The 19,691-nt window shown below is 35.8% G+C and overlaps 1 protein-coding gene across 7 annotated transcripts in view; it reads right to left on the bottom strand.

The window, feature by feature from the left end:
* Positions 1–1,609: 1,609 nt before the first annotated feature.
* Positions 1,610–19,691, bottom strand: part of ash1 (histone-lysine N-methyltransferase ash1) — a 154,208-nt gene continuing 136,126 nt past the window's right edge. For 5 of the 7 annotated variants that reach the window (XM_083118392.1, XM_083118393.1, XM_083118394.1 and 2 more), the window contains 5 exons: positions 18,500–18,644; positions 15,011–15,350; positions 13,005–13,211; positions 10,214–10,255; positions 1,610–4,255 (listed from right to left, as the gene is read on the bottom strand). In XM_083118392.1, the coding sequence (XP_082974518.1) occupies positions 4,115–4,255; positions 10,214–10,255; positions 13,005–13,211; positions 15,011–15,350; positions 18,500–18,644 (875 nt within the window). In that variant the 3' untranslated portion in view covers positions 1,610–4,114. The remainder of the gene's footprint in view (positions 4,256–10,213; positions 10,256–13,004; positions 13,212–15,010; positions 15,351–18,499; positions 18,645–19,691) is intronic. The other 2 variants (XM_083118395.1, XM_083118396.1) reach the window with 2 other exon arrangements.

Here is a 19,691-nt window from a genome sequence, read left to right as displayed (position 1 = left end):
CTTTCTAAAAATTCATCATTTTTTGCTTATTCCAGGGTGACTGTTGATGTAACATGGACCAGCAGGAACATGAAAAAAAATAATATCTGTCTTCTACATTAAAAGCAAAGCAGCTTACAGGGAAGCCTCAAGAAGCATTGCATTTCATTTAACCACATAAAAAAGAAACAACTGTAAAAATGTATTATGACTCTTGAGACTGTATATTTTATTGTTACTGCAGTGGGAGGTAATTATAACTATGCATATTAGGAGTCTCTCCAGTCTCTCTCTGTTTCTGGTTATGGAAGAGAAAGGTTACAAATATCTAAAATATATGGTTAAGACCAACTTATATTTCACTGAGTTAGTTGCCTTCCGTCTGGAAAGGAACCTTGCACAAAGACTTTTCACTAGTAGGAAGCACCACCATTCTCATGTATATTATTGGCATGCGTGGATGTCTGCAGGATTTTTTACAGAGAGGGGCAAGCAAAGATATATTTTTTCCAGGGGGGTGCAAAGGAGGCATATTTTTCCCCATAATAGTGATTCCCCCTAAAAAAAAAAAAACACTTGAGTCTGAAGTTAACATGTTCCTTCAACACTTTGTGATAATTTACACAAATTACTGAGACTGAAATGAAATTATGTGTGAAATATATACTTGTTAGGTGTCCATTCATTTTCCAGGGGGGACATGCCCCCTCCTGGATGCCCGTGTTGGCATGTGTGGAGTGGACCTCACTGCATGAGAAGATCAAATACCGGGTAAGCATGGAAATTTGTGGTACTTATTGTAAGACCTAGAATTTCAGTTTTGTTGCAATAAACATCGTTTATTGAAATTATAAGAATAAAAACCATAAACAAATATATTAGGGTAGGCCCAGACTCTTTGTCTGATAGGTAAGGCCCATGTATATGATGAATAAAAGATCAAAATTTCGGTAAAAAAACTGGGCACATTTCAAGATCAAAATCGGTATATACAATGACATCTTAGTGCTAAAATGGTGAATTTTAAATTTGATATAAAAACCACTTATTACAAAAATAGTAAATATTTCCCTTCTAGTAGCACATTTATGTAATTATCAAAAGTATTTAGTTTATTCCTGTGTAAAGGAGTCCATTTTTGCTTCTCAAATATTTACAGCAGAATTATTCAATTTTTCGTGATTTGCATAACTCACAGGATAATTCAAACTTCAGAAAATGTTGCGTCTGTAAATAAACTCTACATTTTAAGAGTTTATTTCACATTTTGTAGTTCATTTCGTGACATAACATGGTAGGAAAATGCACCTCTCATCTTTCAAAAATATGAAAAATTAATATTACAGTGTGTTATTTCACACTTCATTTTCTGTCAAAAACGAAATATGCATGCCTCTACTGATACGATGCTTTGTCACTGAGATAAGCAGATATGGGGTGGGGTCCTTTCAGGAAAACTGGATGAAAACCAGAAGGAAATTACTGCTTGAGGTTTCTTTTCCCGTCGACAACAAGCATTATGACATCTGAGATCATCATCACTTGTGATTGGAGTATGGGTAATAACTCGAAAAGGATTGGAACATTGTACAACAAGGAAAAAATAAATAAAAAAGAAAGAAAAACAATATATAATCTGAAAAGAGTTTATTTTCACATTTGATGATGTAAAATGAAACTCTTAACATGACCTTGAAACTGCATTCATGAGTTTTCTTGTAATGTAAACACGTACAGAGCTACAGAGCAAAAAGTCATATTGATACGGTTGTTGCATCTGGTCTACCATCTAATTTACTGCTTCTTGAACTGTGATGAAAGTAATGTGACAAAGAAAGACAGGAGGAGATAAATAAAGTAACACTTCTAAAAACTATTACGATATGAATGAAATGATCCGTCATATAGCAGATTTCAAGTTCCCTCTATGTCACATTCACTTGTAACCTCAGTTCATTGGGCACACAATCTAAGGAAAAGGGGGGTGGGGGTGTCAAAATGTAATCTTGTCATATACATATATTGGAATGCATGAGGTGGTGGGCAGAGGGGTCATAAAGGAACGCACTGAATTCCACCACATCTCCCAATGGGTTCAAATGGATGGGTCAAAGCGAGTACATGCACAGTGAGACTCTTTACACCTGAGACACGTCCGTCTCAACAATTACACTATTATTGATCACCATTGTTTTTACTCTTACAGATTTACATGATACTCTTGTACTTCAATCACATTGCTTTTAAAACACAGACTTTTGCAGTGGCTGCAAAATCCATTATGCTACTGCAAGTTTTGTTCCAGCTGCCTCCATACAAAAATAATAATAATTACAATAAAAACTTTGCACCTGGTAATACTACCAGACGTAGCCTGTACATTACATTACACTTACTTGGATTTTTCTCAAAAGAACTGGTCAAAATATTTACATCTTCATAGTTTACAAATTAAAAGTTTACACGAGTGCACAGATTATTCTAACCTGCAAGTGTGTGATGTTGATGAAAAGAAGGAAAAAAAAATGTTACATTAATTAAGCCAATATGAAATTTCATGTACTCACTTATTGCTCATTAAAAATACATCCACATGCATTATTTGATAGTTGTTACAATTGCCATTGCAAAATCTCAAACAGTTTGATCTAGAATTCATTAAATACCCACACTGTACAGATGAAAAACCTTAAAACACTAACAACTTGAGTATTGAATACTCTGGAAAAATGTACATAATAAATACAATTTGCCAGTATCTTATACTGATCACAAAAAAGTACTGTTTAAATAGAAAACAATACACCATGAGAATTCTCATGACATTTTCATAGGAAGGAAAACTCTATGCATAATTTCCTTTCACTTTTTTAGCAACCTTTTCAATGCCACACAAGCAAAGTTCTAAAGCTATGACTACTGTACATTTAAATGCTGCAATGGAGTCAAATTACACTTGGTTCGCGCCAAGATGTCAGTTGCAATAACATTATTAAACATTCTCTTTCTTTCTAAAACCCCCTTCCCCCAAAAAACAGTAGCTCCATGCTACAAGAGTTCATTTACTCACAAATAAGATTTGTAAGTGTCAAATAACAACTGCATGCACGAAAATAGTTTGTTTGTGACTAGCATAAAAATAGACTTTCTCGCATAATTTCATTTCTTGTTGTATGAAATAATAATAATAAAATTTTTGTTATTTTTTTTTTTACTCTAAAATCACGTTTAGTCAGTCAGATCACAACTAATGTCACACATCCTGCCACAGAGTTTTTGTACTATGGTCAAGAAGAGCAGGCATCATCCACACTTGAATACGCACTCACACTTCATTCAAATTTGTTAGCGAGCATATTTGCAACACTGGACATTTACATATATATTATGTATATGAAAAAAAAAAGTGACAAAAATACACAAATATTCCTCACATTCATCATTGTGCTGGTTTACTCTTTTCACCAGTCTTCAGATATTTTTCTCCCTTTTTACTTAAATAGAACGTAAACTGCCATACCTTCTACTATGGCACTAGAACTTGTTCAAGTGTTTTTCACGATAATCAGTCTTTTGATGTCACGATTGAGAATGACTTGTCCGTTCAGCTTGGCTATACCACTTTTATCTTGCACTGGTGCTTCTTGGGAAAGAAAACTATGATTTCTTGCAAAACTGAGTCACCGTTATTATTTTTTTTGAGTTAAAGTACGAACAGAATATATTATTGTAACCTGAATGTGAGCACTTCCAGATGGGCAAAAACTGGTACCTGTACACAAGTAGAGAAAGTGACAAAACATACTGAGTATTATTCCACCTTAAAAGTTTCAACATTGGCAACTAGTCTGAGTATAATTATGTAAAAACTATTATAATACATAAAGTGCATACCAGTTTCACCATCTGAAAGCAGGGGTTGGGGCTGTCCTTCCCATCTCGTCACACCAAACTGTAATACGTAATACTATTTCAGTTATCCACCGATGCTAGTGGCAACGATCTTGCTTGATACAACTTTTATACTCCAAAGACACCGATGCCCTTTCGAGCAGCAGTACCTTTTGGCTGAATTTTACTTTCTCAAACCATTCCAGCACACTCAACCTGCCCCAATCCCCTACATGAGCCAGTCTCAGGGGTTGAGGAGCGAGGTTTTCTTACGGTTCCGTCGTCCTGGATCCAACAGGTACGATAGATCTAGCGGTTGTTTGCTAGGAAGTCGAGAAAGCAGCCTTAGTAGAATCTTGTTCAATTTTGCTTTCTGCTGTGCACGCTGTAAAAGAAAACACACACATTAAGTTGCTTGAAATCTAAGCTGAATTCTTTAGGTGATAGTGGTGGAAAAAAGTAGTAACAGTGCGCATTGGCACTGAATTTTTAAATGTGAAAAATTATACACTGAGCAAGTTATTTTATTTGTTAATGGTATATGGTTATGTCCATTTCTGTCTCAAAGGTTTTTATTTATATCTAAAAGGAATGAACTGCTGTGATTTTTTTTTAAAAGCAAAAACAATGCATTGTACTATACCGTGAAGGCACATAAAGGGTATGGAGATACAGCCCCAAAATTATAAACCTTAGCCATAGTGGGGACAATGTGATCAGTACCATGCTCCAGCTACCTTTATCCTCCCTGTGCCCATTGATGAGAGGCTAGGTCAACCCACGAGCCACTTTATGCAGAACAAATTCCCACTTGGGTCTCACCATGGCATTCAAGACACTGGACACTATTGCTCTGAAGGAGTATTGCTATAAAATAAACCAATACTGAGGATTCAACATAAAATGACAAATATTTCATGGGGTGGAAGGAACATATTTATTTTGTTCCTTCCAATAATACTAGGCTTTTTTAACTTGGAAGGGCCTAGACAGCACCTTATTACCAATGCACTGCACTATGCCATGTAATAATGCCAATGTCTTCTGTTCAAGATTTTGATGAAAAGATGTAATTTTCTTGTATTCTCTGTACTATGGCACCTGGTGATGATAAAATTTTACAGGATAATTTTCAAAGACATTCTTTAACTTTCTTTCATATTAATTTTTAGCACCGAAGTGATTCATTTCGATACCAGGTGGAGGCACACAGTGGTTTGGATTCCACTTGAAACTGTAGGGAAAGTCCAAATTAGCCTACATGTGCATAATTTGGAATTAAAAATCAATGGTACATTTAATTCCTTCATTAAGCAACTGTGGCAGAAGTTCACTTCAGAAAAAAAAAAGAAGTTACTTCAATCGTAGGTGGGAGTTCCAAACTTTTGGTGTTGACCTGGTCTCGAATGTCAATTGGAGAGGTACTTGAAATCAATAGTAATACATACACCTTCCATCTAGAGAGTAACAAAACAATGGGACTCGCTGCACTGACCATGCGTCACTCAATGCAGAGCTGCTTGGCAGACCTGTCTGTGGAAACATTATTGATAGCACTACACTGATGTGTAGTAGAACTAGGACCTGCATGTGTGTATGTCTCTCTTTCTCTTCTCTGTGTGTTTCTGATGTATGCATAGTTTTATTTTGCTTTTTCAGGGACCAAAGAACATTCACCATGGACGTGCGGTCCAAGGCATCATGCAATTGGCTCTGGCTACAGGCCGCGAGCAGGTTCAAATTGGGGAGCTACAAATGACTAGCATCAACCTACAACAATGACTGGGGGTTCATCATGCTGACCACACCTCACCCGATATCTTGTTGGATAATCTGGGAGTGAGGCATGCAGTTGGTAGGTAGGCTCTGGCCTTCACGGGTTGTTGAGCCATGGGTTATTTATTTCCAGGATGGATTGAATTTGCCCCTCTTGTATCAGTTTACAGCATGCTACAACTTTGTGCTCATGAAGTGAACTAGAACGTGAAAATATAGTATGGTATTTGTAGTCTACACACTATTTACTGGTTTCTCGCATGTTTTTGAATCTTGTACCGCATGAAGGAAACACGGTTTTGTAATTAGAAATTTCACTGTTGGTAAGGTGATTTCTAAATCATAAAAATTCTTGCCCTTGGCACAAAAAATTACTCTCAACCGTAATAATTTACCGAAATTTTCATTCATATACTTGTAATACATTTTCTTATGTACAAGAAAGGCTACAGAATAGCAATAACACAGTTTTAGCTTTCACTTGTGAAGAAATAGCACAGGAAATATACTGGCATGTTTATCACATCTGCCTTGCAAACTTTTAAGATGTTTTTTTCTGCACATAAAAAGCTTTGGTATATTACAAAATGCAGCTATGATGTATGCAATGTTAGTGGCACCAACTTTAGTGCATACTTTCACAGCATTTGTAAAAAAAATAGTGGGAGCTGTGTAGCGACTAGAAAAGTGACATGCATGTAGAATGTGTATTTGTGAACTCTTATTTTACCACACAAATGAAACATGAAAAATGCTGCTTCTATTTTTATGATGGACGTAATACAACACTGTAAAACCTGAACATTTTTTACAAATGGGGCATTCCACGTCAAAGTGCATCTGAATTTCAATTTTTAAAATTAAATTTAACGCTTTAACTTTATCCTATCTTGTGAGTGAACAATCTAGACTTGTCATTTGGATAAAAATTCAAGTATTATATATAATTAAGTTAGAAGGTATTTTACATATTGTTTGTTTATTTTAACTTTTTGATTCACTTTTGCTTTCTATCGTGTCCCACCAGTGACACCAAAAAAACAATTCATTTCCCTCTCAACTCCACTAGAATATTCAAAGGTCAATTACCTTCTCTCTTTGTCTTACATAATTTATTTTTCATCATTTGAAAATTTACAGAAATTCAAATAAATTTCTTATTAAGAACAGAGGCAGTGTTTCGGATCCCACTTTAAACTGTAGGTCCAGTCCCGATCAGCCTTACTGTGCATAAAGTGGACTTAAACATCAAGTCAACAACCACCCGTGACTCAAAATTGTTCACTTATAGCTATAAATCTGGGAAAGTATTTTAAATGTAGTTATGTTTAATCAACAGTGTAAAGTTTCTTATTTGATCGCACAGAAACTGTAAGAAAAATGTTGCTTAAATATCAGTATAATAGTTACTTTAATATCAAAAATGTAGTCAGCATGTCCCACCAGAGGTGATGGAATGCCCCAAATGAATATTTTTATCAGATAAATGGAACTTGCATTGCGATCAATTATTGTTTCAATTATAAAGTTCATGGTAAGTCCCCTTTATGTTTAGATAGGATAATTGGGACTGGACCTAAAGTTTAAAGAACGATCTGAGCCACCGTACATTGCATTGCCACCAGGGATTAACCACTGGGCCCCTTGGTTGTTTCAAATATAGTCCCATTTGTTGAAGGTGCTCTCTTAGCTTTTAATAAAGGTGAATTTGAGGGATTCCAGAACCAAGAGCTTGCAAACTTCTGGGCTATCATTTCAGAAAACTTTTGGTCGCCAGGAGAAATCAAGACAAAATTTACTTAATTATTGAAATTAGGATGGCTGATGAACATGACATGAAATCACATTTTTAATCATATTTGCACATGCATTTTCCACAACACAAGCGTGCTCCCCTCCCTACATACAACATGGAACTAACTAATTAGCACAAACAATTCCCTCGGTAGCAAGCAATTGAACATTTCACAAGTTTATTAAATGCCAGGCACAAAAAATAAAGGACAAAATTGTCATTATTCATGCACACAATGGGATAACTCCACTCCACAATTATATTACACATAAATTGACCTAATACCTCTGTAAATTCATGCATCTTAATCATGTGTGGAAAAAACATTGATGATGATCATGTACTAATTATAATAATACCCAACACTTATATGATTTATATTAAGATCGGTAAAAAGAAAAATATTTTTACTTCTATGGCTAGCTAATATCTATATAAAAAAGGTGTTGGTTTGAATTTAATTATTGATATGAGACTTCTTTCTGGATTTTGGCATTCAACTGGGTATGTAAAATGCTAAGTCACTTTCTCAGAATCTAAGTATCCTGCCAATTATGCAAAATGGGCTGATTTTTTGCACTTCTAGTGAAAATTGTGGGTCTAGTTCATGGTGGTTTTAATACAAGCATAGTACTTTTTATTACTTGAAAAATTGTAAGAATTCAAAGTACTCTAGAAAATTTATTATTTTAAAGGTAAATTTTGCATTGATCTATACCATAGCAATGTACCTTAAAATTTTCACAATTGCACAACATAATCATTTAATCATAAAATCCATTTCTTCCCACTATGCTGCAAAAATAATCAAAATTGTGCATTTTGCATAATTTCCAAGATATTTATACTGAAAGTGTCATGCAGCATTTTTTGTGGACCCTGGAAATGTATCTGATTAAATCCCAACAAATACTTCTGATACTGCCAATCAGCCATACTTACATTGGCTAATGGAGACTGGACCTACAGTTTAAAGTAGGATCTGAAACTATCAAATCCGGAAATAGCTCAGGTATGCGTATCTCAACTCAATTGAGTTGTTTTATGTTACAATTGTTGGATCACTTAAGTGATGTCACAAAATAACATATTTTAATGGACCTAGAGTTTAAAGTGGGTTCCAATTACTGTGCAATGTGCCTACACTGGGGATTGAACTTGTAATCCCTTAATTACAAGGTGACAACATTAGCACAATCGATTGGGAAAGCCCTAGCAGATTCCTTCTGCTTGGTTGGCTGATTGTATGCTTTACATCGCTTTTCTACCATTTTTGGCTAATCACAAAGATGAGGACGAATGGTGATAAGATGAGATGAATGAAGGGACAATTATAAAAGAGATGGATGGCACAAACAAACCACACAGAGGATTATACTGGTTGGGGTCCAGATGTCAGTACCTCACTAGTCTGCAAAATGCAGTCCAGGGTGTACTACGTGGGAGGAAGGCTGACATTTGGATGCCTTTGGAAGAGGTCAGCCCTTACATCCCAGGATGCACATACAGGGTTATTCATATGTCAATGTCACATTTGAGGAACATCGTGTGCGTGATGTATGAGACGTGCGAGTCCGAATCATGTACGTATGGAATCAGAAACTCTCCAAGTTTGTGTCACGTGAACAGCGCATGTTGTGGTGACGCGGTTGGCCGCTAGGCGGCAGCAATGTACAATATGGCATTCGCAGGAAACGAGAGAGCATTTTGCGTGATACAGTTTGCGAAAACAGAGATTACTGTGACTGTTCAGCGGCGATTTCGCACTCGTTTTCAGAAGGATCCAGCAGATCGCAGGACCATCAAGAAGTGGTATGAAACACTTGTGCGCGACTCCCCAAAAATCAACGTGTTTTGCACCATGTCAAAGGACAAGGTTTACAGGCCCTTTTTCTTTGCAGAATCCACAGTGACTGGCATCACTTATCTGGATATGTTATAACAATGGCTTATTCCCTAAGTGACAGCAGACAGAGGTAACTTGATTTTCCAACAGGACAGGACCCCACCCCACTTCCATCGACTCGTGCGTGCGTACATGAACAAGAACTTACCGCGAAGATGGATTGGAAGCATTACTGACGATGACGTCGCATTGTTTCGGTGGCTGCCAAGATCCCCAGACTTCACACCTTGTGATTTCTTTCTCTGGGGATATGTGAAGGACAGGGTGTTCATTCCACCGCCTCCAGGTGATATGAACGACCTCCGAGTTCGCATTACAGCAACGATAGCAACGACAGACCGTGACATGCTGGTGCGGGTGTGGGCAGAATTGGTATATCGCCTTAATGTCTGCCGTGTAACCAAAGGTGCACACATTGAGCACTTGTAAGATATGACAAACAAACTTTTTGAGATTGTCTTTCTTTTTTTATATCATTCATGCTGATATGTCATGTACTTATTTCACAATAAAACTCCGAAATGTGACATTGACTTATGAATAACCCTGTATTCACTTGTGTGTGGGTTATGCATTTTTGCCACACTTCTTGCAATATATACATCCCAGGTCATGCATAATTTGTCACACAAAGACTTCAGACTTTAGAAAAACTTTTTCTTACCACACATTATTATTACTCTTTAAATTTCGAAAACCAAAATAAAAGAATTAGCAAAAAGCACTGTGTGTTTGTTAATTGCCAATAATAAAAAAAACCATCAATCTATTAGCACGCAACACAAAACATTTTTCAATAGAAGGAAGCAGATGCACCACCACAACCAAAAGCACTACCAAAAAACCTTACATACTACTATATTTACATTTCTTATTTTCTTCATTTCACCACCGCAATCCCTTGCATACTAAGAAAAAAGAGCAGGCTTTGAGTTCAATGTTTATACATTGGAAACCAAACACTATATCACTTATTTGTAGTAGCTGTAGCTTTTCATTTAAATTGATCAAATACGTAAACATTTGAACATCATAACCTTTCAATTACTGAATTAAACATGTAGAAATTTAAATTAATACCAAAAACACAGTTGAATTTTATTCTTAGACAAATATATTAAATATATATATATGTATGTATGTTTTCCATGTGGGTCTTGCAAAAAATTACTGTATTCACTAATCTATTTTCGTGACTGGCACCAATCACAGAAGGCCGATGTTTGACATTTATGCCAATCAATCAAGTTTTCAGCGAATGGTGTGAAGTGTCACAAAATCCATACGCAAATAAAGTAATTTCTTACAAAAACATGTAAAACTTAAACACCAAGAATTAGTTTTATTTATTAATTGTTTTGAAGTTTGATACGGTTATTCCATGAAATGCAAAATGGCGAGAGATTTACTAATACAATGAACACTCTTTTATCCAAATTTGACGAGTCCACATCTGTTTCAGATAATCCAGACTGTACTGTATTAAACATTGACAATACTAAAAATTACAGTGAATGTGGCACACTAAATGATGCAGTAATGCTATTAATGTCATGTGTCGTGAACAATTGAAACAAAGTCTACTATGTAATGTTCTCCTCATTTTTGGATGGACCTCGAGCTTTCTTCAGGGAACAAAGAACAAAGTGTGTAAGAGGTAAGGACATGGTTTAAAGGTAGGGTTAAGAATTTATACCTTTTAAACTTTTTCTACACTTTTTCCCTAGCTCTTTATCTCTAGAGAAGGATTAAGGTCAATCCAAAAATTAGGAAGACAAACAAGATACATGTTAGTGACTTTGTCCAGGTTATTTTCAATTAGTTATTAAAAGAGTAGCAGAGTGCTTTATATCATGTGACATTGTTTGTGGATGTTATTAAATATTGATTACAGCAATGGAATGCTTTGTGTATTTTTAACACTTACTAAAAAAGACACTCTGGATAAATGGGCTTTTAGAACATTTTTCAAAACATGAAATATCAATTCTTCTTTGTAGCTGATCAGTGGTGATTCATTCATTCTTAGTTTTGGATTTTTAACCAGTGTGTTAATTTTTTTAAAAATTACCAACGTTTCAGAGACTGATTCTGCCTCCGTCTTCGGGGTAGTGTGCAATCTACTAAATCACATTGCAAACCCTGGACACATGATGTGTTTGGGGATGGTGTCTATTGAGAACAAGTTGTTGCCTTGTAGGATTATTATCGGTGGCCAAGGCTCCACCTCGTCTGTCGGTCACAAGGACCTCTTGTACATGAAGTTGCCAGGGAGAGTTATGTAGCCTACATAGAAAAACAGTCTTGATGTGACCACCAGACGAAGTAGAGCCTGGGCCACTCATAACTCTCCCTGGCAACTTCATGTACAAGAGGTCCTTGTGACCGACAGACGAGGTGGAGCCTTGGCCACCGATAATAATCCTACAAGGCAACAACTTGTTCTCAATAGACACCATCCCCAAACACATCATGTGTCCAGGGTTTGCAATGTGATTTAGTATATTAAAGAACCAACAGAAGGCACACATTCATTACGAAAAATGTCCCGACCACAAAAGCACGGTGTTGTGCAGACCACTGCTCCATGCTGATAGACATGCTTTGAGATAACGAACAGCTGAATGTCATTACTTCACGCAACTTCTGTTCAGTGTTGATTTAAAAACTGCCAGATTCAGTTGCCTCACCTCACAGTGTGCTATTCAAAAAATGAACTGTCCTTGTCAAGAACTTGCATAAAACTATTTTCCTAAAATGCTTCGAGATGTAGTACAACATGTATTAAATTGACTTCGTTGTACGAAATAGTTGTTTTTTTTTTATTCGTAATTAAAAACCATCAGGTTCAGTTGCCACACCCTGTATATGTGACTATGAATGTGATCAGCTTTGCCTTAAACCAAGAAACTTAATATTAGCAAAAACATGCTACATACAAAGATGTACTCAGGATAGGACAAATTAATTGGTATCAGAGGCAATTTTACCAATATCATATTTATATATAAATATCCTCTCCTTTGGGTTCAGCAGATACCTTTCTGGAATCCACAAAATTGCAATGCAATACTTTTGCAGTTTAAATATCCTGCAAATTATGCACACTTCACAATTTTCTTCAACTACAGTGTATGGAGAACTGGATTTTGTGATTAAATTATTGTCTCATTTGAAATTTTTAATAAAAAAAAAGCAAAACGATGGTAGATTGTTATTATACGATTCCAATGAAACACTTGCATGTTAAAATTTCAAGTATTGGTTTGAAGTGGTACGCTTAGCATCTGCAACTTATTGTAAAATTCTATCATTCTGTTATTTTTATGAAAGTTAAAAATACCCCCTGTGCATTGCACCATCCCATAAAGATACACAGGGAATGTAGAGATGGGGATCACTATTTGTTTGCAATTTTATTGATAAATCAATATGCTAACGCAGTTCGATGTTAATAAACTGCCAATTAATTTGTCCAATTCTAAATTAAAATACATACTTACATTACATATTATATTTTAAATATGTTTTGTTTTACTTCAGCTTCGGAATTCATATGCTACATTTGGAAGAAGTAATTTACATCACATTACTATTGTTTAAAAAAGCCTGCTCTTTCATCTAATGTTAATAGTGTAAAGCGGAAAAGCCACATGCCTTTTTAGCCAATGTTTCTTCTCTTACACGAGCTAACGGAAGTTCCTCCTCCTCGTCCGCTGGATTGTTGTTCTGCACCGATCCCGATGGAACAGGAGCCCTCGTGTTTGTCCGTGAACAATCTGACTTACTGGAACTTGCATCGTCATCGGCTGCTACACGCCCTCCTCTCCCCCCTCTTGATCGTACTGTAATTGGTCCGTGTGGCTGCAATGAAATCAAATATATAAGTAAAAGGATCTGCATACATGTGTTCACGCTTTGCTTTATCTATTTTGGTTATGTTACATCAGTTTTCATCCTCTTGCTTCTCGAGGATGAAAGATGAACTCCTGATATGGACGATGGGACACATGTATGAACACCTATGACTTGCGCAGGGTTTGAACCTGGAACCTCTGGCTTCATAGTACCTAACTTGGACTACTCTGCCACGGAGACCTGGTTTTTTTTTGAGGACTTATTATGACAAGTGTATGTATGTAATTTATGATTTCTTTGTTATTGGAATACAAGAAAATTTTAGGTAAAGAAGCAGCAGTAGTGTCTAAACTTGCACACACTCAACATGCCAGTGTCACATATAAACTAGAGCATGAAGTTCCACTTAACATTCTGTGGTGTGTTATTTTGCTTTCAGATTCAAAGCAAGTGAAATAACACCCTACCAAATCATGCTGGATTTCATGATTTGAAATAAAAATGTAACTACTCTTTACAAAATGCTGTACTGATGAATGCTTGCCTAGATTATACAGTTACAGTGAAATTCTGTAGCAACGCAAAATTAAAAAAAGATCACACTTCTAATGGCATAATGACACTAATCAGAATGACTATTACAAGTTTCTATGGCAGATGTGAAAGATCAAATCTGTTAGAATTGATGTGCCTTGTGTGTTGAGGATGTTAACCCATCCGCATACCTAGTCGTCGAATTGACAGGTTCCCGTATGTTCATACTTATTACTGTACTTTCACTTTAATATATAAAATTTTCACATAAATTGCTTGGATAGTTTTTACAATATTTGACATGTCTTGCTGTTCAACCATCACGGGAGATAGCCAAATTTAAATGGCATTTCATAGCAAAAAATTTGGCATTTAAATGGTATGCGGATGGGTTAAAAATACAATCTTTGGAATTTTTCTTATTTTATGTTACTGTTCTGCCTCTTTGAGCTAACTGCAAACACAATGATGAATAATACAGTGGAATGCCAATTTTACATTTTCCTGTATTATACATTCAGTCTTCATGGTTGAAACATACCAAATGTTACAAAATTTTCCTCGATTTTACTTTTTCCCGCATTTTCAAGTTTTGTCAGCTTGGTCCTCTGAAAAACGTAAAATCGAGATTCAACTGTAATTAGATGAAATTCATGAAGGGAGACTCCCAAAGGAACATGTATGCCCAGGCCATGACTTGAACCTGGATAGCTGAGTGGCAAGACAACAAGTAGAAACATTCAACACTGATTGATTTGGTTTATTTTACTTCGCTTTTCTTTTCTTGAGTGAGGATATCATGGAATTGATGAAGGAACACTCACAAAGAACAGCCATGCCCAGACTGGGATACAAATCTGGAACACCTGGCATCATCGCATGCCATACTAAACACTCTGCCAAGGAAGTTAGCAGATCACTCAATACACTCAGTCCCTGTGGCAGATGGAACAATAAGCATACATATTTTTCATATTTGTTATACAATGGAACCCTGATTTTATGTTCTCAGATTATACACTCAGTCTCCATGGTTCCAACAGAACAAAGTATTCTCTAAAATCTGAGAATATTTAAAGTTTTCCCACCTGGGTCCCCAGAAAAACATTAAATCAGGGTACCACTGTAAATAAGAAACAAATTAACAATGCAGATAATTTGAATAAGCTCTAGGTACAGATATTTTTCATGTTTAAGTCTATTGAAGGAAGAACATAATTTAAAATCACTACTGAATGTTTAATTGCTTTTAAACATTGCATTGTACTTACTGTATATGTTCTCTGAGGTTTCGATCGTGTGTCGAATTTCTCAAATGCATAGGCTTTGGTACAAATTGGATACTTGGATTTTGATATTTTCGTGAAGAGATGTGCCGTCTTGTCAACCCTATATTCGCAGACATACACATGTTCCTCCGCAGCTCCTATGGGTCTTCCCTTGCAGTAGGTGTTCAAATCGAGGACCCAACAATGGCCCATTATCAAATCAAGAGGAACTATTTCATACAGCGGCACTCTCATGACCTCGTTGGGGAAAAACTTGCGAGATGGTTCGTGATACGTCTCGTGCGGTCTCAGGTAATGATGCCCAAATGCAAACTTCTCACCCCTGAAAGAAACCAACGAAATTACACCAGTTAGTTAAATGCAGTAGTTTCAAACCAGAACATGAAATATTAATTATTTAGTAAGATTTCTCTATGAGTTATGTCTAAAACCCATTTCTGAACATGTTTCTGGTTACTGAACCAAGCACAGACATAAAAATATTTGCTCTTCAACTAACTGGCAAATTGCTTGTAAAAATAGATCACGTTATAGGTATTTTGTTAGTTGCTTCTGTGCCCATTACAAGGTTGAGAAACAACAAACCCTTAACCATATTGTTTACTCTATGCTGTTTTACAGGAACAATCAAATGAAATTTTTGCCTTCATTAATGTATGTGTGGGTGATCACAATGGGTTTTGCTTCGAAAAAGAATAAAAACTGAGGATATTAATTAAAACGAAAAATAAATACTGAACTCAATAGTGAAACAGCCCTCCGAGGGTCATGGCCTGCCAGGGTTCTTTTCATTGGATGACGTGTACCACACCAAGTCTTGTCTTGTCCCGTCACTACTTGTTTTGTGGTTTTTTAGACAGAGGTCCACCACTTCTCATTTTCAAGGAGCTCATTATTGTCCTCACTATGCTGGGAGTGCTAATCATTTGGCTACATAGGAGCACAAATTAAACATGAATGAAGGGACAAATAAATTGGTACCTCCATGTCTTAATTGGGGCTCAAATCTGCCACCTCTGGCCTTGTAACATGTGGCAATGACCACTCCACCGTGGAGGCCAGCAGCATTTATTAAGAGTACGGATGGACCTATATGAAATTTTGGCTGATGCCAATCAAGTACTGACTTAAAATTTATCAACACTGATAACTAATGTTTTACTAAGCAGATGCAAAAATTACAAATGTTCCCAGAACATTGAATTGTGAATTAACCTTCTTTACTGATGTAATACGGTGACTGCAATGGATTTTGCTTTGAAAAAGAAACGGCATATTTACATTTACTTTGCTAGCTGTATTTATATAGGGATGGGACCGATTAATCGGTACTCTATCGGTATCGGCCATAGGCATATCGGTTTATCGGTAAAATCACCGATTATTTTACCGATCTGATATATCGATAAATATCTGATAATTTAGTGCAAAATTCTGCCATTTCGTTGTAATTTTTATGGATAATCTCCATACCTTACTTTCTAAAAAATGTTAATGTTTAAATATGCAATTTCTTTTGTACTGCAGTCACCTCGAAACACACATTTATTAAGGAGGTCAATAAACCTTTCAGATTCTTCAAGTACCATATCTAATTTTATATCGGATCGGTAGAATATCTGTTATCGGTATCGGTAAATTTTATATCGGTACTTTATCGGTATTGGCCCATCCCTATTATATACTATAGCTAGGGGCATGCATATTTCGTTTTTGACGAAAAAACGAAATTTGAAAAAACATATTCTAGTGTTAATTTTTCATGTTTTTGAAAGGTGTGAGATGCATTTTGTAACCATGTTTTGTCACGAAATAATGCGAAATGAACTGCAAAAAGCGAAATTAACTCTTAAACACGAAATTCAGGGTTTATTCACCGACGTGACACCTTCTGAGGTCTGAATTATCCTGTGAGTTATGCAATCCCAGGAAAATTGAGTAATTCTGCTGTTAATATTGGAGAAGCAAAAATGGACTCCTTTACACAGAAATAAACTTAATACTCGGATAACTACATAAATGGGCTATTAGAAGTGAAATGTTAATTCTGTGGAATAAGTGTAGTTTTTAAATCAAATTTAGGATTATATTCACAATTTTAAAACCAAAATGTCTTTTTATATACCACTTTTCATCCAACTTTTCACCGCTATAACACCGATATTTTATTTTATTTACCGCTTTTGAACCCGAAATTGACTCAGTTTTTGTACCGAAATTTTGCTTTTTTATTTACCAAAAATATGTGCCTCTAACTATAGCTAATTGGTAGGGGCATGCATATTTAGTTTTTGATGAAAAAACGAAATTTGAAAAAACACGTTGTAGTGTTAATTTTTCATGTTTTTGAAAGGTGTGAGGTGCATTTTGTGACGAAATAATGCGAAATGAACTGCAAAAAGCGAAATTAACTCTTAAACACGAAATTCAGGGTTTATTCACCGACGCGACACCTTCCAAGGTCTGAATTATCCTGAGAGTTATGCAATTCCCGGAAAATTGATTAATCCTGCTGTTAATATAGCAAAAATGGACTCCTTTACACAGAAAAAAACTTAATACTCTGATAACTACATAAATGTGCTATTAGAAGTGAAATGTTAATTCTGTGGAATAAGTGTAGTTTTTAAATCAAATTTAGGATTATTTTCACAATTTTAAAACAAATATGTCTTTTTATATACCACTTTTCATCCATTTTTTCACCGCTATAACACCGATATTTTATTTTATTTACCGCTTTTGAACCCGAAATTGACCCAGTTTTTGTACCGAAATTTTGCCTTTTTATTTACCAAAAATATGTGCCTCTACTAATTGGTAATTTTACAGCCATTGATATGCCCATACATAGCCAAAATGTTAACATAACAATTAAACTGTCCTAATGCTAATTTAGAGCATTTTATGAGAGTACGTACACTCGAACTTAGATGGAAGAAGATCTAAAGACTGACCACAGAACAGGTGGGAGCAGGAGTAGAAAAATACAGGGTGCCTGATTAAATCAGAATATTAAAAATACCATTATATATTTTTTTCCTTTTGCTAGCCGAATCTTAAAATCTGCAGCGACATGGTAGTCAGCCATATATTAGAATGTATTGCATAGTTATTCATGCTGTTAGCAGTTGAGCCTTCTTTAGGAAAGCCACTCATGAACAAAGATTAATTACTTTGAATCCAATCTTGTATTAATTAATACATTAAATATTTCAAAATATGTGGCAATGTCTTAGTTGGATTCTTGGCTTTCTTAGAACACATTTGCCCTCCCCCCTCCAAAAAAAAAAAAAAAAGCTGGCTCCTGAATTAGTTTTAGTTTCTTCTACCCCTGGGTGCGAGGACAGCATCTCAAGAAATGATATTTTGGAGAAATATAGATGGGGAGGCATGGCTAAAGTTTCTTAACAGAAAAGATGAAGACTCATATTACACTAGGTAAATGTGAGAAAATGTTTTTTTACTTACTTCTCGTCTTTCCATAACCTTTCCACCCGGAAGATGTCTAAATCATGCGACTTCACGTATTTTGCTGTCTTGTAATTCAGCTTTACTGGGGCTGACTTCTGGCCATTCTCAGGAACCATATCTCTCAATACATACACGGTGTCACCTATAAAAATCAATTATGCATTATATCAGTGTCAGCAGAATATCAGCATGGTAAATTCAATATTCCCTGCAATTGTATGAGTGATATTTCATGTCACTTCTCATCAATGTATTAAAAGGCACCTCATAGCCACAAGAAATGACTTCATTTCAGTGGAATAATAGGGTCACCAAGTTTTTAAACATTTTAACACCTTTTTTATCATTTTAACACTTCCATGTTGCATTCTTTTCTCCCATCCCCAAATACGAGTCCAAAAATTCAGAGTACAAAACAAGGTACAGTACATGGTCTGATCTTTATCTCAGTTTTCAAGTAATATGGATAATAATTTTCATATGTAGGAGTACGGAGACCCTGCAGTAAATCTGTGTACGAGGTAAAGTAGTTGCTGTTGTATTGATTACTTACAGCACTGCCATAGATTTGTCCAAGACCAGATAAGCTGAACATGAGAAAATCAGACAATGAATAATGCCCAATTACAGCCCTTGCCCAATACCTTTTCATGCATAAACCACAGCACATGACAAGGATGACATCTAAATGTGTTGCCACATCTTGTCCATCTTCTCCCTTGCTTTAGCTAACATGAACCATTCTCCTCCTGAGCCTTCAGTGAAGCCAAAGAAACAGCAACTAAAAATTTCATGATGGATGCGGTAAACATGGTTTAAAATTACTTATGTGAAATTTCGTATTTCCACATTGCACAATTTAATGGTTATATCCTATTAATTCCGAAAACTCTCTGCCTTCATTCACTAAGGGTACGGCATCTGGAGCGGAGATGGTACCACGTCACTTGTATTTTCCTGATATTACGCTTGTATTCCCGCATTTCCTTCCGTATGAAAGTGATGAGGTACCATCTATGCTCCAGACGCCGTACCCTTAGTGAATGAAGACAGAGTCTTCGAAGTTAATAGGATATAACCATTAAATTGTGCAATGCGGAAGTATGAAATTTCAAAATTTCACCAGTAAAAATAGATATTTTTTGTTGGTGGTTCTGAAATCCCAAGATTTTCCATAATAAAGGGAAGA

The sequence above is a fragment of the Lepisma saccharinum genome, chromosome 3 (assembly GCF_977018435.1).
Source record: "Lepisma saccharinum chromosome 3, izLepSacc3.1, whole genome shotgun sequence".
In the NCBI taxonomy this organism is placed as follows: domain Eukaryota; kingdom Metazoa; phylum Arthropoda; class Insecta; order Zygentoma; family Lepismatidae; genus Lepisma; species Lepisma saccharinum.
Note: the sequence above shows the minus strand (reverse complement) of the source record. Positions and strands in the feature narration are given on the sequence as shown.